Here is a 21,806-nt window from a genome sequence, read left to right as displayed (position 1 = left end):
GGCCCGCCACCCCGAACGGTGGCGCCCTGGGGCCGCGCGAAGGCTGCTGGGAGAAGCGCGAGGGCAGTGCGTGCGCTCGAAGGGTAGGAACCGCTCCCCTTCCCACTCCCACCTCCCCGCTCCGCCTCGTTGTGGGCCTCCGCCGGAAGTGAGGAAAGGAGGAGAAGGGGGGCGGGGCTGGGGCCGGGCGGCTTTCCGGGAGGCTCGTACGTCGCCATTTTGTTAGCGCCGGGCTGCCGGGGCGCGCGGAAGTGGCGGCCGGCGAGGCGAGGCGGGAAGGGACGGGGGTCTGCTCGGCTCCTCCCCCGCTGGGGCGGAGAGGCGGGGACTGAGCGCGGCCGAGCTGGGTCTGTGGGGGCGGCGGTGGGGCTGAGCGCGGCCCAGCTATGTCGGCGTTCTCGGAGGCGGCGCTGGAGAGGAAGCTGTCGGAGCTGAGCAACTCGCAGCAGAGTGTGCAGACCTTGAGCCTGTGGCTCATCCACCACCGCAAGCACTCGGCGCTCATCGTCAGCGTGTGGGAGCGGGAGCTGCGAAAAGGTGAGGCTGGCACGGCCGCCGCCACGCCGCCGAGCCTTTTCCCGCCCTCGGGCGCCGGGTGGGGCCTTCCTCGGGAGCGACGGGTTTGGGGGAGATGGTGGCCGGCGCGGCCGCGGTAGGAGGGGGCCGCCCTCGGTTGGGCGGCTGCTGAGGGGAGGATGGTAGGGCTCCTTGGGGCGTCGAGCCGGGGAAGGAGAGAGAGGGAGGGCGGGCTGGCCCGCCCCGGCGCCGGGGGAGAACGGGGCTACTGGGGCAAGTGTTAAACCCTGGGTGTCGATTTCTTAATGACTGTGGGCTGGGAGGTGCTTCTCTTCCCTCTTTTTCCCCCCCCCCCCCCCCCCACTCCCCTGGCTCCTCTCTTATCCTCCCTCCCTCACTCCTCCTTCCTCCCTCAGTGAGATGCCTTTGAGAAGGCTACTTCTCATGTTTTACTCCCCTTCTTTGTGGAAGGACACAGGGAAGTAGGAAAAAGGAAGGAAGGCGGCAAGCACGGGGTTCAGGGCTTTTTGTTTTAATACTGGTACTTACGGCTTTTCCAAGACGACCCTTTTTAGACACTGTCTTTCATCATCTATAATGATGGTTAGCTGTAATTCTATTTGAGTTACCTGACACGGTGATTTTGTCCACTTACACCAGCACATACTCTTGTAGGGCAGCTGAGGATGAGAATACTCTGGGGGAAGAGCAATTTAATGTGTCCAAAGTGTTTTTTACTTCCTGTCTTTGCCAGATGTTGATACCAATGTTAGCATAATAAAGATGTGTGTTTCTTTTAGCTGTATTGAGCATTTGATGTTGAGTGTGCACATTTAGATTCTTATGTGGCCTTCCTTTTAACAGGAAAGAACTTGCAGCTATAGGCAGTGGTTCAGGGACTGAAAGGCAGAAATGGCATGTGAAGGTTTATTTTACCTGACTGGAAAATAACTTTATCTTAAGTTGACTCATTTAAGAAAAAGAAAAATCACTTGCTATAATTCTGCCTTATTCTAGGAAATCTTACTGTCTTTCAGTAGCTTGCTTTGGAGCCCCATTAATATGTGGATCTTTCATGGGAAAAGTAGAAGGCTAGTTTTCAAGTGGAGAGGAAAAATAGCACTAAGCCATTACAGGACTTAGGAAGGACAAACCACTCCCTTAGTTCCGCACAACTGAGAGGAATAGTCGACTTCAAGAAATTATGTGTAATGGAATACAAAGAGTGCATGGCTGGTTCACAACTACCTCTTGGTTAGAAGGCATAACTTCATAGCAAATGGATTGAACCACCCTTAAAATAAAAATCTTGAGTATGAAGTAACACTAAACTTTACAGTATAGTATGGAAATATGTTCCTGTAAAGTCTGTAGGTTTTCACATGGCTACTCTTGTTTTTGTTTAAAATACGCATTTTGTGTGAAATGTTATCTTTTGAACTTTCAAGCATGAGTTAAATTCTTTTTTTTCTGTTGCCTAAAGACAGATGTATTTGGTGGCATGTTTCATCTTACAAAATAAACATATTTGCACTATGTATTTGTTGCAAGTTTTTTTCTTGTTCCAAGAACAACTGACTGGATCTCCCAGCTGCATCTGAAACATGTCACATTTCTGGGCCTTCTAAACAACCAACTTGAATGCTTGGTGTTCTGAATGATATCAGAAATGTGTCTTAAACTAATTGGCACACAGCCAGAGTTTTGGTTGCTTGTCTTAACATGCACAATACCAGTTTATAGTAATCTATAATATTAATGGTCAGTCCTTAAATTCAATATTAACATAATTTTCCTGTTATGCTGTTTGACTAATTGGAGAAATTAAATGTTTGAAACACTGGGCTACATGTGTGGAGGTGGCATTGAGAGGCAAGGATAATGATCTTAAAAACTCATGGGAATGCTCTGCTTTTTCTCAGCTTTCAATGTCTGGCTTCCACTTTTAAGCCTGTTTGGAGGATGTAGCTCGGGAGCTTCAGATGAGCATAGCTGGTAGAATTGGTTTTATCTTCAGTTTGTTGAAGTTGTCGTCCAGCTTTTGCTGCTTCAAAGTAAGATTTTTCTGGTGACCTCCTTTTGGAAGCCAACCTTCTAGGGTCTATGGAAAGCATGTGATAGTCTACCTCCGGTAGGAGTAGGTTAATTGCTTTCAAGGTCCTGCACCTTTTCTTCGAGGCTTTTAGACCTTATGTGAAGTGTTTCTTCTTTCGTATGTTCCTTTACCACTTCGTATGAAGCTGGCATAGTTAAGATACACAGGATGTATTTTAATTTTACGTCTCTGATAATAGGATCTGAGCTTCATAAATGTTAGCTTACATTTGCCTGGTACTAACTTTTTGCTAATTGCAGCACAGAATGGTAAGACAGTCCCTAATCCCCAGAGGGTGGATTTAGTGGTCTAAGCAGACAGCATGTTGAAGATGAGAAGGAAAACCAGTATGCTGTGGTGAAGTGACTTGAATAAAACATCATAAAGCAGAATGCTGGCAATGAGGCTATAAATAGAGTAAGTTTAAGGCTCCTGACTTGCCCACCACCCAAGCTGTAGAAACATTTCCCTCCTACCTGAGAGGAAAATTATTTCTATTTGGGGAATATAGACACAAAAATTACTAGCATTGTCTGCTGCTATTGCTAGCCAGTAGTGTCCTGGAACTGAAAATTGAACTTTGCCTTTCTAAATTTCCTTTCCTTTCATTGTGTCCCTCTTCTATTGTCACTGCTGTCTCCAGACCTTCTGCCTTTGAGGCTTGTGCTACATTGTATAACCGAGTTGAACACAACACAGTGTGATACTACACTTTTTCTGGATGCTTTCAGTTTTGGTAAAAGATCCCTGGTGTCAGATTAGCTTGCATGAACCTTTCTGAAGACGTCCTTAGTTATTTGTGAAAACCAGTGCTAGGATCACAGCTTTTTTGTTCCTAAATGGTTCTGATTCTTTTATCTTTAAAATAGTAATTGTCTTGATATCATTGCGCCTCACTACAAGAAGGACATTGAGGTTCTGGAGCGTGTCCAGAGAAGGGCGACGAAGCTAGAGAAGGGTCTGGAGCACAAGTCTTATGAGGAGCGGCTGAGGGAGCTGGGGTTGTTTAGCCTGGAGAAGAGGAGGCTGAGGGGAGACCTTATGGCTCTCTACAACCACCTGAAAGGAGGTTGTGGAGAGGTGGGTGTCAGTCTGTTCTCCCAAGTGTCAGGACAAGAGGAAATGGCCTCAGGTTGCTCCAGGGGAGGTTTAGATTGGATATTCGAAAAAACTTCTTCACTGAAAGGGTTGTCAGACATTGGAACAGGCTGCCCAGGGAAGTGGTTGAGTCACCATCCCTGGAGGTGTGGATGAGGCGCTTAGGGACATGGTTTAGTGGTGGACTTGGCAGTGTTAGGTTAATGGTTGGACTTGATGATCTTAAAGGTCTGTTCCAACCTAAACGGTTCTATGATTCTGTGTTGGAATAGAGGTGAAGAGGCAGCTTTTCAAATGTGCATATAACTTAAGCAACATAAAATCTTGGTCCCTTTCTGTTTACTTGGATTAATTGGTAGTGTTCAGGTCCCATATTAGGGCATCTCTACAGGTCATCGATTCTATACACCTTAATCTACAGGTTTTCCATACTTGAACTTTCATTGATTCTCTTGGTGAATTCTTGCACTTAGATGTAAACTTGGAGAACAGGCAAAACTTGCACATCTTTGTCATAACTTGGAGCAGTTACGTAACATTGGATTTGTTTTGCTGAACTCCAGTGTTGCTTAAGTTGTATCAAGACAGTTGATGTAACTCTGATTACTGAAGGAGTATGCATATATGGTTTTCCCCTAATACTACGGTAACTTTTATATGTAGTTCTTAAAATACTGGCATGTAGAATTTATAGGGTCATTCCTAGAAATAATCGAAAACTGGAAGAAAGCTAGAATAAGGTATTCTAGAATTGACTGTATAGTGAAAGTACTGATAACTCTGAATTGTCCAGACGCTCCTAGTAATTGTCACAAACATTTAAGGAAAGGATGTCATCTTATATAACCAGTAGTTTGATGAAATTATGATAAGGAGTTGCACATTATGCTTCAAGAGACTGAGTGTAGAGATCTGCTGTTTAATGACTGACCTCAAATGTGTGCTAATGAAAAATGTATGGATGAACTGCCCCACTAGGGTGGGGCTGTGGCAAAGCTGGTGCTCTGCCTAGGGTGTTAAGTATTCCTGATTCTGCATCTGTGTAAGACCACTCAGGTGTCACTCCAGGTACTCTGCATTTTAGTGTATGTAGTGGGTTTCTTCACTATCTATTACTGTTATTAGTGGAGAATAGATTCTGTAGTTCATTGCTCTTTTGTTTGTTGATGAGTAAAATAATGAGAAGATTTAATAGAATACTTCCAATTTAAATGACAACTGTAATGAAATAACAAAGATTTCTCCCATTTTAACAGATAAGCAGAGGTCTACAATGATAACAGTACAGCTCCTTTTCCACTCTGCTGTTGGTTAAATATGTCTTTAAATATTTCTGATGCTTTTTTTGCTGACAGTATCTTGTGCTGTGCTGCTGATGAGAATCCAGCAAAACCAATAATTAGTTTTGAAACAGATGAGTTCCCTGATGGAAAGCTGGTGCTGGCACAAAGGAGACTGTGAGAATAGTATCACCCCTTTAGGCGGCAGCCTGTGTTAGCACTGGCTTATGAGTCTGCAGTGTTTTGAATTTCATAGTTGATTTATGGAATAAATAATTTGGTGGGGAGGCTACTCTTTCAGTACTTCATTTGTAGTAAATGTCTTACTAACATGAGAATCTCATGCAGTTTAGATTTTTATTCTAGAAGAGTGTTGCTTTTTTTCTTTGGTACTTGTGATATGGCAGCTTTATGATTGCTTTAAAGTAACTTGTGTGGATTAACTTTTGTGATAAGGTCGCCACATAACCTCATTATTTTACAGAGACCTTTTGAGTGGGGCTTAGGTAGACTTTTGTAAAGGCTTGAAAAGTGTGCACTGAGTAAAATGATCCTGCTACAGTTAGATTTCAGATGTATGAAATGTAACACTCAAATAGTTAATTACTTAGTAGTCATAAGCTTACTTGGTATTTTAGTTAAGTAGTACTAATTAATTAACTGTAATGGGAACACATCAGTCATTCCCTAAATGCAACTGGTGGGCCTGTTAAAACTATTTAATTTTGTATATCTATAAAGGGTTTGACTTACAGGGGTTTTTCGTAAAGTAAGTAGTGGCATTACACATACAATTTTGTTATGTAAGCCTGCAGCCACTGTGTGGCTGCTGAGAAAACCCTTAGGAACCCCCTTGAAGAAGCTCTTCTGAGACGAAGGCTGTTGAGACTTCATTTTTTTTATTTGCAAATCAGGTATGTTCTTTTGCATACATCTCTTGCTCCCTGGTTTCAGGATTCTCTGCAATTGTAGGTGTTTGTGTGCTTTATTTTGAAAAATTTCAATTCTATAATTCAAAGCATCAGCCTTCAAGGGTGAATAGTAAGTGCTTGTTCAGTAGGCTCCATGTGATATTTGCTGTACTAGGCTAAAATGTTTAATGTTCTTTTTAAAGGGGGAAAAATGAGATAAAATTGCTAAATGTTTTGAGTTTGGTAATATAAGACTTTTTATTTCAAGCTCCTGTTAGTTGTCTTTAATATCTTCTTTTGCTGTCAACTGATTTTCTGTTACCTTTTCCAGGTACAGCTCTGTCGCTTGTTAGGTATTTACATCCTAGTGGTATCTTAATAGTTGTGTTGTGTCTTTAAACCTAATTTCAGATTCAGGTTCCTCAGAGCCTGACATGGCATCTCATAGACTAGTCAGTCTCAGAAACTGATGCTGAACACCCCCCCTTCCTCCGCCCTTAATCACTTGACCTTTAGTTCTGGCTGTCATCTGTCACCCCGCCCGCGTCACACTGACCATTGCCTTCACTGCAAAGCTCTTCCAGGTTAGCAGAGCCATTCTGTATCATCTTGAAGACAGCTACAGTTGTGTAAGTACATCTGGGCTGCTACAGTGGGACATATTTTTAGCGCTCGACTCTGCCAGTTTACCTGCTGTTCCACTTCATTATGTTTGAGGGTTTTTTTTTTGTTTTGGGGTGTTGAAGTCATTCAGTGGTATAAGAAGCAACTATTTTTGCTTATTTATGGCTGTTTGCCTACAATTTCTGCTGCTGAGACATATGCTAATGTTTGGGTCGTCAGTCATTGTAGCTGTTCGCATTGATGCATTACATTTTTGTTAAGCTAGCGGCTGTTGTGGCAGTTGCTCAGTGCTGCTGAAAAGTGGAAGACAGAGGATCTTAGTAGGTGAACTGAGAAGGCCTAGGAACACTGAAACCAGATTTGAAAGTTGTACTGCGTCTGAATTACTCTGATCCTCAGTCAACTGCTTTGGAGCAGAACAACAGCCAAAAGTGGTGAAGATGTGAAGTGGATTTCAGGAAACAAGTTCCTGATTTAAAGCAATTGTTTTCTGTACTATGTAGTGTAGCTTTTATGCTAAGAGAAGGAATCTTTCTCTACTGGTGGTTGTAAGATTATTTTACTTAATGGTGATATAGTGTCATTGGCCAGTGTGATATACTTGAGAGAATAAATAAATCTTGCTTTCTTTTATTTGAAAGAAACAAAACTATGGCTTACTGATTTCACTGGTTAGTAGGTGTTCTTGAAGAGGCCAGTGAGATACTTCAGACAGGTGCTTGTTGGGTACCTTCCTGCTTATCCACATGAATCTTCTCTTCTATGCAAAAAGGGTTGGAAATAAATCAACAGCAGACAAAACTTCAGATGAATGTGAATTGGTGTGTCAAGTTAGAGAAACGTATTTGCTACATACGTGATTTACAAAATGACCTACAGTCGGGAGCAATGGGTTAATATAAGAACCTTTCACTTAAAATAGTCACATTTGGGTTATGTGACTGACTAGTTGATTGTCTAATACTGTCTTGAAAGAATGCAGTGTGTACAAATCTATAGTTGTCTATTGCTGTACCATTTGTGTCCTGGTATCTTACCTGGCCCTGCCTGTCTTTCATCATGCTGGTTCTGAATACTTAAGTTCAGTGTCTTTTTCCTATCTAAAACTGTTGTTGCTGTTGATTCATATCCATCTTGGCATTGTACCAGCCAAGCAATGAAAGGAATTGGTTTGTTTCATGTGTTCAGGTAATTCAAGGTACACTAAGTGCAGTGGGAAGCTTCTGCAGAGTAATTATGTTGGAATGGTTTCCTTGGTTTGTGACCAACTTTCTTGCATCCCCATGGTAATTTGATGCTGATGGCCTCTCTCCCAGCAGCGGCTGTATGCTGTGTTCCCTTTGTCTACTAGCTTCCAAACTCAAAGTCATGATACTTGGACCCTCAAACCTTGAACACAAATTCTGTGGGCAATCTCATTCCCCTCTTTGACTACGAAACACAGCAGTTCTCAAACCTTGGTAAAATTCACCAGGAGAATCAGGTGACTGCAATGTTGAACACTTAGTTTAACTTTTTCATAACAGAAGGTTAATGAATTTTAAGATTAAGTGCTCATTGTACAACATGCCTTTTATGGATTATATTATCTTTGAATTGTCCTTTCTGGGGGTAGCCTCTCAAGTGGCTTTTTACAGATACACTTTCAGTCATGTTACCAAAGATGCTGTGCTTAATCAGCTTGCATAAAAACTCAGGCTAGCTCTCAATGTGAAGGGTCAGTGGTCTTGCACTCAAGTTTCAGTGCTGCTTGACTTAAAAAAGGTGAGTTGGGTCTTGTAATAAAAAGCTTGAAAGCTTGTCAGATGTTTACAAAGATGTCATGTAACTTCTTATGCAAAGGTATGAAGCATGTTATGACGCAGAAAGTGTCTCGGGGATTTTGGGAGTCATGCTGGCACTCATATACTCTCCTGCATGTACGTAGATTAATGTAATTCAAAAGCAATTGAGCTGAATCTTTATTTGAATCCATATTAGAGAACTTTAGTAAAAAAGAAACTGTTTAGTGCTGATAACTGTTGTGCGATTTTAACCTACTGATGCTCATTTTCTCAAAACCTCTTGTTAAATTATATTCTTGTTCAAGTTCAGTTGGCATAGCAGAGCTGGCCTGTAGAAGGTTAAAGCCTGATGTAATATTTTCAGATGGGTCAATGGTCTATACACTTGTAGTGGGATATAAGTGAAATTCCTTATGCTTCTGTGTTTCTGTAGTTTCTTCCTGTACGTCTAAGACAGCAAGTACCTCTTGGCTCTAGGGAAGAGGTGTAGAACAGCATGAAATTAATGGGCATGTTTCTAGCAATCTTCATGGTAGCTCAATTTCCAATGCCGGGGGTAAACCCAGAGAAGACAAATATGGGTGATTATGCTGGCTTTGATTGCCAGAGTTAACCTCCATGAAAATAACATGCTTATTGCCTTCCAAGGTAAAATACTGGAGTTTCTTGCACTAAAGTGGTGGCTCTTCAGTGTTAGAGTTCTCTAAGTATTATACTATGTCAGAGCATCTATACTGGACTGGTAGAGAACCAGGAATACCCAGGCCAGCCTAACAAGTGTGCATTCCTAAGAAATAGAGATGGCTGAAAAATAAGACTTGATAATGAGGATGCTAAGTTTCTCCACCATAGATGCCCAATTATGCTAGTTGCAGGTGAAATATCATTAATTCCTGCAGAGTACTCATTGGCATTTAAATATGTAAGATACATTTTTGGGACAGACTTAGTTTCAGTCACGAGGTGCCAATCCCAGTTAGTCTCACTGTGGATGCTTTAAGAGTAATCTGCTTAATATGGCCTTTATACCAGCCAGCACAGTTGACCTGTTAAAATATTTCAGAATCCAGCACTTGAGAGAGCTGCTTTCACTGCTTTGGTGGGTAAATGGTAAATCTAACTGGAAAAAGCAGAAGAGTTATGTGAATGCTACATAGAGCTTCTGAAAAGATGACTCAGTCCAACATGGATGCTTTCTCAGCAGTTTTGTGTTTGCAGACTGTACTGTTACTGTACCAGAGATACTGTGGGCTAGCTACTTCTAACACTATACACTCTGGCAGCATGTGCCTTTTGGATCCTTCTTTAACCTAAGATTATACCTTTTTTTTTCATTTTCTTTTGACAGTAAGAGTGCTTTTGCTAATAGCCTTGCTACATGTTGAGGACACTTTTTTTAAATCATCTAACTGTTCTTTGATCCATTTTGGTGTTCTGAGGTATATCAAAGCCCAGGACTGAAAAGTTAGTGTCACTTCTACTGAGGAGAGATGCTTTAAACAGATTTTCTTTTTTTTTTTTTTCAGAACAGATCTATCTGGTCTGGAATTTAATTTTGTATTTCAGACTTCAATAGTTAATTTACAGTCATAGTAGCAATAGAACACTTTAGGTTTTTTTAGCTTATAGTTGCCAACCTCAGTTGCTAAAGGTTACGTTGCACTTTAGTCTCGGGTGTAAGGCAGAGCGGTAGTAGACCAGCATGTAACTCCTGAAGATTTGTGAAGTGAAAGGGAACGTTTCTTGAGAGTAGGCATAATTTTTAGCTTTGGAATTTTGCGCAGAGCATCCTTACAGCAAGAGGAATTAAATTTTACTTCACAGTATTCTTGTGAACACAAGGGTAGAATATTAAGCCACAGATAGCTTAATAGTGAGGATTTTTGTTCATTAAATACAGCTTTGTTTCTGTTATATTGTAGTAGGAAGCTGAAAAGGTAATACTAGAGGAAATAAGCTTGAAAGTGACTCTCTGGGTTTTAGCGTGCTTTTTCCAAACAGAGTATATTGATCTGTTTACTGTTGTGAACAGATAAATGTCTAGGCTTTGTGAGAATCAACACTTGACTTCATGGCACTGCATACATCTCCTGTCTTTACCAGCTCAGTTGACTTGGTTACTTGTTGGAAACAAGGAAGTTGAAGTCTGACACAATTGAGTTACATCACTGAGGATTAAAACATGACTTTTTTTTTTCCTGTGGAATGGATGGACAAGGACCTATCCTGCATATAGTTCAGAGGATGTAGTATAGAGAACAGTCTGCTTTATTAGATTTTTGAGTCCTAATTCTGGGCTTATTTAAGAAATGGGGGGCGGGGTGCGCAGGGTCAGCTTTGGTAAATGCTAGTTAATTTTGGTGCACCCATGAGACAAGATGTGTTTTCTAAGATTTTCTCTTTGAATAATTCAAAACTTTCTATGTGTCAGAATTATGATTTACCTGAAACATAGGTAGGAGATGTGTTGCTATATTGTCAGTCAGTTTTTAATAAATTATGTAGCATAAGTTTATAAAATTTATGTTTTAGTTTAGCCAGATTTTGACCCAAATTGATGAATTTCCTGAGTGTTTGCATGTAGTAACATCACTGTTTGAAGCAGGCTTTTAATAGATCCACGTTGTGTCCAGCACTTCCAAACGAATTCTTTTTTGCCACTTCTTAGTTTGCCTTGATTCTAAGAGATAGGTGCATTTTTACTTTTAATGCAGGGGTTTTTTCCCCACTTCATCCAGAACTCTCTTAACTTGTTGGATATGTCTGTCCGAGAGGATGGGAAAAATTCAATACTCCAAGGAGAAATCCTTCAGAAGAGTGTTTCTATAGTGCAAAATTTATTCTCAAAAACATTTCCTTAGAATGGAAGCATGTCAACATTGAATTTTCTGTTTGTATGTGAGGGTGTTGGTTCTACATGTTTGAGAGTTTGGAATGGAAATTAACAAAATCAAATCATATTGGAAACTAAGCACGAGTTTTAAGAAATCCTGGATTGGCTTCACCACAGTGCTGCTTTCCTCGAGAGGGCAGAAAAAACTTAAATCTTGTCTTTCAAGAGAAACCTCTTTTGAAAGTCAGAGCATACGTACTGAGACTGTGTGGTGGTAATTGATACTGAAAGGTTTTCTGGTGTTAACCAAGGTTAGAAGTGTTACAGTAAGAGTTGCAGCTCTGAGAAACCTGTAGACTAATGAAGATTAGATTAAATGTGATGGCAAATGAAAATACCTGAGTAGGAACACTTAGAAAACACAGAATAGATTTTTCAAAAGCGACTTGTAAATTGAAGCTTGTAATCTAGTGCACATTGATGGAAGTGCGGTAAAATGCTTAAGATGCTTGGAGAATAGATACACCACAGCAGCCTGAAAGTAATTTTTGAAAATGTTTTCTTGATGTTACAGCTGCAGGCGCATGAGTGTTTTAATGATTAGGAGATGAGGAAAGGGAGTATCACAGTGATATGGAGAGATTGACTAGGGTTTGACTGTTCAGTTTGCTCAAATACAAGAATGAGGGGTGGTTATATAAGACTTGAGTGAAATTCAAACTGAAAGGAGGAGTTTCTTCACATGAATGATTGTGGATTTGTGAAGCTCCTTGTCAGAGGACTTCATGGGTGTAAGAAATTTATGCAAGCTTAAAAGAAAGCTGAAGTACATGGAAGAAAGCCATGAAGGCTACCAAACAGACAAATCACATCAGGCTCAGGAAAACACCTGAAAATAGTTGGGGGCTGAAGAACACTTGGGAATATCATGGTTTTTCTGTTTATTTTTGGAGATGGGGCTAGAGGGAGAGAACTTGTGTCATATTATGAAGGAGGAAGAATCTGAGCAAAGACTTACAGCAGAAGAGAGAAAAGCCAATGGGTGACCAAAGTCTTCTCACATTTTTAAATACAAAATTAGAGTGAAATGTTGTAAGCAGTAATGAGAATAGGAAGAATGCATTTGATGTGGGCTTTTTGTTTAGTATAAATGTGCATAACTAGGTATTAGTTGGAGGTACTAAAATTTCCAATTATTCTTGTTTATCACTCTTTTTATTAGCAAAACCAAATAGGAAGCTGACATTCCTGTACTTGGCCAATGATGTCATACAGAACAGCAAAAGGAAAGGACCAGAATTTACGAAAGACTTTGCTCCAGTAATAGTGGAGGCTTTTAAGCATGTTTCAAGGTACGGTAAACTGTTATGTGCAGTGTACTTCATACTGTATTTGAGGGGGATTTAGAGAAGTCCTCGGTTCATCTCTTCTGACCCAGCTAGTCCTTGTGTGCTATTTCTGTACTTGAAATCTTGTTAATTTAATTTATTCAATTTTGTTTTGATCTTGGATAGTCTTAATGCTGTTGAATGAAGTTACAAAGTAAATTCATCTGCACTTAATCCCTTTTGCCTTAGAAAGCTGCTAGCTGTGCCTTAAATTAAGACTTGCTTTCAGTCTGCATTTATATGCTACAGCAGTTTGATATGTTTCATTACTGGTGTTGCATGATGTGTTTTTTCCCAGCAGGCATTCATCTCATTGCATGAGGATGCTAGAGTCTTGATACAGAATTATTTTCACATGGTATACAGCTGTTGAAGCAACACAAATCTATTTGCTGTGTTTGCATAATAGGGTTACAGACCTATAGATTTATGGATTGAGCAAGCAAACAGAACGAGGGAACTGGGCATTGGCTTTTTTATGTGCTTGCTAAGACATCTTGAACTGGTCTTTGCTTTCTTTTTTTAAAACATGATTTTGTTATTTTCTGAGATTATTGGACTTCGGATACTTTGATATTGATAAAGTATACCAAGGTCCTTCTGTGAAAGATAATCATACAGCAGTGCTGTACGTTTACCTAGTGCTGATTTTTTGCCTTTTTTTCTTGTAACAGTGAGTCTGATGAGAGTTGTAAGAAACACCTTGGCCGAGTGCTCTCTATCTGGGAAGAAAGGTCTGTTTATGAAAATGATGTATTAGAACAACTTAGGCAAGCTTTGTGTAAGTATTTGGGGTGTGTATGAAGATTCAGTCTCTTGTTTAAAATATTATTTCTCTGACTCCTCTGTTTGTTTTCATTTAGATGGAGACAGAAAGATAAGGAAGCGCACATACGAACAGATAAAAGTTGATGAAAATAACTGTTCACCTCGAAGTTCTCCCACTGACCCTCCACAGGTAAAAGCGTGTTTATAAAATTCTGTATTTGCATAGGGTTTGATACAGAATTTTTCAGTTACGCTTGTTTTTGAATGGGGTCTCTGTTTTTCTTTTTAATTGAGGTACTGTTTCTGAGCAAGGGTGACTACACCTGAAACTTTTCTTCACAGTACTTCAGGTTACAACTGGAGCTAAGAAGTTGAGCATGCTGTAACTTTAGTCAGTTTGACACTAAACCAGAATGTATGAACTGTGTATCCAGCTTTGTCCACATCAGGATTTCAGCATTAGTTTCTACAATGTTTTAGGTTCTCATTTGGTTTCCAGGGTGGTAACCAGTAACACATGTATTAGAATAAGATTGTTATCGGTTTATCAAGAAAGTATTTCTCAATGTGGCAGTCATGATAGTTGGGAAGAGTTCCTGTCTACCTTGCATTGTTATGGTTTTTATAATTCTTGTGGACTTTTTGTTACAGTACTGTCCCATCTCAAAAGGCTTTTTGTTATGGCCCAGAATGACTGTCCTCAAATAATCACAATTTAGTACGTTTCCCTGTAACAGACATCTGGGCTTCTATGAACATCAGCTCTACTTCCAAAAGAAGTGCACTGATCTAGTCTGATGTGATAGTGAAGCAAAAATACAAGAAAAATAATTTCAAAAATGTATAGTAAAATGAAAGGTACTGTAAAATAATCACTACTGCCAGAAATAAAAGATTTATAAGTAGTCCTATACCAAGAATTTAAATGAAACATCTATTTTGGGAAGGTGACCTTTAAAACTAGGAACACTACAGTGTTCTGAGAATTCGTGGCTTAGTTTTGTTTTGTTTTCAGTCTGAGAGGGGATAGAATGTTGCTATAATGCTGATATCATAAATGCTCTTAAAATTACTATCAAATTGATTCCATAAGCTTATAGTGAAAGACTGTTTTGTACTAGGATCTGTTTGTTTAAACTAGTTCTCAATCTTGCATGCTTTTTTCAGACCACAGATCTCATTAGAGCATTACAAGAACTAGAAAACGCTGCCTCTGGGGATGCAGCAGTTCATCAGAGAATAGCTTCTTTGCCTATAGAGGTCCAAGATGTGTCCCTGTTAGACAGAATAACAGGTGAGGGTTGGGGAACCAGTAACTGAAATGCTGTTCTGAGAACTTAACAGTATATCATGAAATCATGCTTTACTTGTTTTCCTCTGCTTGCTTTTTAGATAAGGAATCTGGAGAGCAACTTTCCAAAATGGTAGATGATGCATGTATGTTGCTGGCGGATTACAATGGCAGGTTGGCAGCTGAAATAGATGATAGAAAACAGCTAACTCGAATGTTGTCGGACTTTCTCCGATGTCAAAAAGAATTCCTTGCAGAGAAAGAACATAAGCTGGAAGTGCGTAATATTTTGTTTTAGTCCATTCTTCACTAAAGCTTGTTCTTGCAAATGTTTTTAGTTTGCCTAAACAAATTTTCTCTCCAAAGGTAAATATTTAATTACCACTGTTAGGTCTTGCTTCCAGCACATTTTTAACAAGATTTTTTTTTTTGGTTCTAGTGTTCTAAATCTATTAAACCAGCTCAACATTAGGTAATGTTACAACTGTAATCACTTCAGTGTTTGTCCTTTTGTTTTTTCGCCTATTCAGTCTTTGTTATATGTACAGGATTAGTTTTAGTAGTGCAGATGGAAAATCTTATCCTGAATGTTACCAACTTAATTCTTCGTAGAGTAAATTTTTTCTTGTTCTTTTCATTCATTGTTCTAAGTCTTAATTATGCATTACATTGTTTAATAATATCCTTTTTGTGAATAGAATGATCTTTCTGGTAGTTGTAGGTTTGTGAAGCCACTTAAAGGATAAGAATTTAATTACTGGTTTCGGCACAACTTTTTACCCTGACTCAAGCATCCATTAAACCCAATAAAATGTACTTTCAGGTTCTACAGCCTCTAACACAGCTGATTAGCAGCATTTGTAGCATTAACACCTTTAGGACAGGACCAATCATTAATAAAAGAAGAATGCAGAGTGAACAGCTTATTGTGAGCAAATGATCCCCTAAGTTATTCCGTTTTTCACTATTACCAGTCATCTGTTTTCCTTTCCTACCATGTAATATTGTCAAGCTTCCCGTTGAACATTCTATGTATCCTAAATAGGTCCATAATTTCATGCCCATTGCTTCCCAAATCCCTTGTGTCAGCTTTGACATATAGGCTCCAGTGCTAACTTGGGTATTACGGTAATAGAACTGAAGCAGCATCCTTTTGCAAGGGGAGATAGCTGAACAGTTGCAGTGCCCTGTAACTGTGGTATATGCATGTTGTTCTTACATGGTGCACAAATTAATTGCTCTTCAGGTTTCGTATCATACGGGCCTGTCAAGAACCTGTTCTTCACTCTGTGGTTTCTTTATCCTTTTATAACTTCAATACTTGAGTTTAGATTTTGTGGTGTCTTTGTTCAGAATGTATTGTTCACAATGTATCTGAAGTGATCGTTCAGATCAGTTGTGTCATTCCTAGACTACTCTTATTTCCTGACTACCTCCCTTTGCGCTATGCCTCACAGAAAAGCAATTGATGAAGGTTCTTCCTATCAACTTCACTGTGTTTATCCTGTGGGAAGAGTATTAACCAACTTGACGTAAGATAGATGGTATGCACAGTAGTGCTGATTGCAGTAGCAACTGATCCAACTGCAGAATGGAACCTGGAAGATTAAAAGCTTAACACTTCCTCTTTTTTTAATCACCTGCTCTACCTTCCCCCTATGAGTGTGTGATGTGTTTGAACGACAAGTTCCCACAGTACCAGTGTAGGACTGATTGTCTTGAGACACTCGCTTCTTTTTGTAGATCATTACGAGCAATTAGACCCTGTTTAGGTGTAGTAGACCACTGGGATAGTGAGTTGCTCAAAAGGCAGTGACTTAGTCCTTCAGACAGGTTTATACTTCTGTAAAAACAAAATAGCTCAATTAATCAGAAATTACAAATGGAGTGCAGCTGTGAACAGATTCCACTATTGGTTATTTTCAACAAATACAAAACAGTTTAATTTCCCAATATTACTAGATCAAAGAGGTCATAGCTGTAAGAGAAAGCAATTGCTTATTCCTAGGCTGTCATGGTCCTTAAAGCTGGGTTTCTTGGCTGAATTATTTAAATTGTTAAAGAATCTCATTCTAATATGGCACACTTCCAGTTTCAGACTGGTTTCACAGGTCTTTCTTCAGAAAGCAGGAGCCAGTCTTTAGTATCTGTAGCAGTCTGTTTTAAACAGATGAAGACCTAGGATGTTGAGGTATACTGTAAGAATGTTTTTAGGCTGATCAGTGTGGTATAAATGCAGGTTACTAATGAAGAACTGTGATCCAAGATGGTGTCAACCCAAGGTACTAATAAAGATATATGAGCCAAGAGATTGTAAAGAATAAGAACCTTAAAATCAAGCTTCTAAAATTGTGTTAAGATGAGTGAAGTGACTTTATGCTTACTACCAGTAGTGCCTTTTGGTTTGAGAAGTGCAGGCTGATAAACAGGTCTGTAGGGCCAGCTGACTTGGTTTCGCTGTTTTTTTGGTTTGGTTTTTTATTTTTTCTATTTTTAAGGAATGGCTGTCTTCTGATGTAAATACCAAATACCGTAAATACCAAATACCTGTAGCCAGATGCATTTGTTTTCTGAAGCAAGGACTCTGTTTTTACAGTCTTGGGAAATATGATACCTCAGACTGAGCCTTGCTTCTTGGCTTCTCATTTGAAATAGCACTGAGAAAGGGCCTGTCACCTGATTCTTTGAGAATGTATTTCCTGAACTGTCTATTCCTAGGTTTTGCTGCTCAAGTTTAATTTCTGGTGAAATTAATTTGTTCTAGACAAGCTTGTTTCCTTTGTTAGACTTCTGACTACTGACATTTTTTTGAGTATAACATGGTCTCTGGGTTGTAACATATCAAGTCTTCATTTTTTTCTGAATTAGTATCACCCATCTGTGAGTATATTGCTGAGATCCTACCTTATTGCTTTGTCAAACACCCAGGTATGGTAAGAAACAAGTGGTTGTATTATTAGTGGAATCTAGAAATATTACCCTCTGTTGACCTGGTTTAATAGTATTAGAATTCAAATTCCCAGTGAATTCTTGCTAACTTTAAACTTTAGATGGGAGCTTTAGGCCTAGATTTGCAGATCTTTATCTTCTGAAGAAAATTTACTGGTGAGTAACTTTGAATAACTAATCTTTCCATGAGTGCTTTTTTAAAAATAAGAGTTTTTCTAATAGTTATTTCTAAACAGAAGCGTATGATTCCCATCAAAATCAAGGTAATGTATGCATTAAATCTTGACATGAAACTTTTACAACAGATAAATAATATGAGCTATCATGTCTGCATCAAAAGCTAACTGTACTGCTTAGTAGGTGACTTTCGTAAGTCTGCTCTTGGTAAGTAGTATCATCTTTAACTCTTAAATTGTTTTCTTTAACATCTGTCTAGCTTCTGTTGCAGGTGGTGGACATGGACCTATCTTCTAATGATGTCACCATCCATTAGTACACACATCCTGCTAAAAATAAATTTAAGAATCAAAATCTTGTATTGTCTGTTGTTTTTGAAAACTGAAGAGGAGGAATTCTGTAACTACTCATACCAAACCTCTGCTATTTTCGTCTATATTCTCACAAATGTTACTGAGCATACGCCTGAGATGGATAAGTATTTATCCAGTGCCATTCTTTTTTTCTTGAAGATTAAAACTTTCACATGGTTGTTCCTAAAACTCACAAGTCCTTTCGGTTAAATCATTTGAAATTCCAAATGCAGAAGTTTGGGTGTCACTTGCATTGAAGCTGCCATTACCAAAAGGAAAGAGCTGTGAAAACAAGACTTTTTTTCACACTTTCGCTTTTTAACTTACACTCTAGTTCTTGGGTTTACATGAACATCAGAAAAGAGAAGTGATGGATGTAGACTTTGTCCTTCACAAGCACAATAAAGAACTTGCACTTTATTAATGTACATCTATCTTACATTTTATGCAGGTAACATGTATTTTATAATTGCTCATATGCCCCTTTAGAGCCCCCCTCAAATTTAGGATTGTCCTAAAGAGCATTTTTCCTTCACTTCTCTAAGTTTTAAAGTAGTACAAATACTTAAGGTTCGGTGTACTGTAGCTGTATATGGAAACTTGTATAGGATTTATAGGTAGCTGTCATTCTGTCTGTTAGAGAAAATGGGACTTCTTGCAGAAAGATTTTTTTTTTGTAGGAACCCTTTTTTCTCAGAACTTTGAGGACTAATATAATCTCTTGTTTTCTACTCCTTTGGGTGACTCTTCCCTCACTACTTCCTCATTGTGTCCCCTTCCTACCTCCCTGCCCATTCCCTAGTTTTTGAACAGAAATGTTGGTTGATCTGTTGATCTCACTGAAGGCTGATTAAAAAGAGCTTTTTATGTTATGCAGGAACAGAGAATTATGTATACATAAATTCATATCCAGGTGCACTCATCTCCTTGTGATTAAGACTGTCCTGTAGACGTTCTAGAATTAACGTGGCCTTAAAAGTACAGGGATGACATGAACAAGAGAAGTACTTGATTTACTGTTTTTTTCATAATCACTTTGCTTTTGCTTTTTCCACAATCTTAATTGATTACAGAGTAAATAGACTCCTACTAAATTTCAAATAAAGGCTTTGATAGTTCAGAATCTTACATGACTCAATGAGTATGGGCAGGGGATCATATGACCTTTTTCTAGAAAAACAGAGCACAGCCTCCTCTCACCTTCATTTTGATGTTACGGAAAAACGTAGCATCGCTACACTTAGTGTATACTGGATGACCCAGTTTCTTACATAGTGTTTCTATCAACTTTCCACTTTAAATTGGGAAACATCTTGTAACTAAATCCAAATTTTTATGAAGGAAATGCTACTCGGGGAAGCCTGCTGTCTTTTAGCAGATTGCATTTAATTAAGACACTTACTGATAATGTTGCTGTCTTGCATTCCTTATTTTCTACAGCTGTACAAACTTCATATCCTTACACTCACACATCTGGTTATAATTGTGGTTCTTAGCATATTGAGAGAATATTGTATGTTCAATGCACTTTTATTTCATGATTGTGCTTTATAGCTCAATATAGCTTGAATTCCTAAAGGGTTTAATTTTGTCATGGGATTTAATGGGTAAACAGCAAGCAGTTAGTCATCCTAGTCTGTAGCTCTGGAGTTAAGGGCTTTTTCTTTTTTTCTGTTCAGTTTCTGCTTAATGGTTTCAAATGCAGAAAAAAACCTTAAGCAAAGAATTCAGGGATGGCAGTGGTATAACAGGCCTCTTGTGTTTAGGTTTTGTTTCTCAGTGCAAGACTAGATTGGTACTACTGTCTACTGTTTCTCTCCACCATGGCCTTCATGTTATCACAGGTGTAGTGCTTTCCTTGCTGGTTTTTTTTTTTTTTCCTTTAGACCTCTTTATACTTACCTAGTACCTTTGTATGCCAGCTTCTTTCTTTCAGTGCCAGATAAACTTAGGGTAGTACATTCAGTCATGCTTCATACTTTTCAAGTCCACTAATAAATTGTAATTCATTTCTTCATAACCTTGCAGCTGAGCAGCTGAAGTATTTTGCTGAGCTTTGGTTGAAGTTGAGGAAGATTGTTGGATTCATGCTACAAGTCACTGCTTTTTGTTACCAGGTAGAGTTTGCAGCATTGTAGGTGATCTGCAACTCCCTGAATGTGGCAGCACCACAGTAACTCAAGTTAATCTTGAGTTAACAGTTGAGCTGTGCTGTACCTGCTACTAACAGTGCAATAATTACAGATCTGGTAGCTGGGAAGTATCAGGAAGTGGGCAAATAAGGTTCATCCATACTCATCAGGACTGTTTTGAGTATTTAAGATCTCAAACATGCTTGGCAGCAGAAGACTCCCTGTAAGTAGTGATACCAAACAGACCATGTTGTGTGGTATCTTGACATGAACCATAGCATTCATTTCTGTTCAGGATTACAGCATCGGAAATTGAGGCTGGGTTGACAGTGCTTCCAGTTCAGGGAGTATATGACTTCTGCTAAAAGAGGTGTTTGAATTGATCCAGGTATTCTTGGGCTGAGGGGAGCATGAATGTGGATACCTTTATAATAAAAAAGCGAGGAGAGCCTTTGCCAGAATTAGTTTCTTTCTTTTGTGGGCCAATTTCAAGTAACTTTCACTGTTTTTCAGAGAAATGTGTGTAGCTCTTAACCATCAGGAGGGAAATGTAGGCTAAGGATCTCTAATAGATGGATTCTCTTCATTCTAGTTCTCCTCATCCTACCCTGTTTGAAATGAAATGATTCAGAAACAGGCCCCTATATTAGAGATACGTGTAGATCGGTCCAAAACCCTTGCTCATAGGTTGGCTTTGAATGACCATTTGAGATGCTTTGTGTGGTGTAAATGCTCTATTAATATTAACGTTAAGTTGCACAGTGCAAGTCCTTTAGTGAATATAGTCACTGGGGGTTTCGTGTTTTGTTAAAAAACCAAAAACCACAAAAACTGAAATCCCCAACCAAACTTCAGTAAGCTCAGTAGTTTGGATTATCTACCTGGAGATGACTGGGGAGAATTAAGCAATCACTGCAATACTCATCTCTCCTTAAGGTTTATTAGGTTAGAAGTTAAGGAATGTGAGGGGACATTTAAGATGAAGCAGGTTGCATCTCTTACCTGCAATAGAAGGAGGCTTGCTAAGCATGCTTACAGGTTGGTAACCTGTCTTTTAAATGTGGTGGTTCTTTTGTTTCCATGAGCATTTTTTTTCAGTGGCAGGAGATAGTTGTAAAGGTTAAGCTTTGTAGAAGCAATTTGCTGGACTAGAGTGGAGAACAGCAGCCCTTATGTCAAACAAAGCAAAGTCAAGTGGTCAGTGCATTTTGTTCCTCTGTGCTGTACCCATTTTATGAGAATAACGCTTATTTGACCCATTTCTTAGAACAAGCTTACAAGCTCTTTGTACCCCTTTTTACGTAGTGACTTAACAACTGCAGCCTCAGATACCATGGTACATAGTTTCTCAATTTGTACCTGAAAGAGTGTTAGACTTCAGAGCTCTGTGTTATCATTCAGAGCAACAGAAAAACTTGAAGACTTCCACTTTCTAAATTGATTTACCAGGTATTTGACTACAAATCCTGGCTTTTCTAACAGATTGGGCAGGTTGTAGATTGTACTTGTAAAATAAGGATAACGTTTTGCTTCAGTTCATCATGTTTTAAAGCATTGCTTGGCACCTTGAAGGTGCTCTGTTTTTGAAATGGTAATAAAAATGTTAC

The 21,806-nt window shown here is 39.2% G+C and overlaps 1 protein-coding gene across 2 annotated transcripts in view; it reads left to right on the top strand.

The window, feature by feature from the left end:
• The first annotated feature begins 375 nt into the window (after nt 1–375).
• RPRD1A (regulation of nuclear pre-mRNA domain containing 1A) overlaps nt 376–21,806 on the top strand; it is a 43,182-nt gene continuing 21,751 nt past the window's right edge. Inside the window, exons 1-7 of one of the 2 annotated variants that reach the window (XM_059815432.1) lie at nt 376–537; nt 12,364–12,493; nt 13,204–13,310; nt 13,393–13,487; nt 14,465–14,591; nt 14,690–14,865; nt 17,986–18,062. In XM_059815432.1, coding sequence (XP_059671415.1) covers nt 387–537; nt 12,364–12,493; nt 13,204–13,310; nt 13,393–13,487; nt 14,465–14,591; nt 14,690–14,865; nt 17,986–18,030 — 831 coding nt within the window. In that variant the 5' untranslated portion in view covers nt 376–386 and the 3' untranslated portion in view covers nt 18,031–18,062. Of the gene's footprint in view, nt 538–12,363; nt 12,494–13,203; nt 13,311–13,392; nt 13,488–14,464; nt 14,592–14,689; nt 14,866–17,985; nt 18,063–21,806 lie in introns of those variants that run through there. The other variant, XM_059815431.1, reaches the window with a different exon arrangement.

This window comes from Gavia stellata, chromosome 3 (assembly GCF_030936135.1).
Source record: "Gavia stellata isolate bGavSte3 chromosome 3, bGavSte3.hap2, whole genome shotgun sequence".
Taxonomy (NCBI): domain Eukaryota; kingdom Metazoa; phylum Chordata; class Aves; order Gaviiformes; family Gaviidae; genus Gavia; species Gavia stellata.
This window is presented reverse-complemented; position numbering and strand designations above follow the sequence as displayed.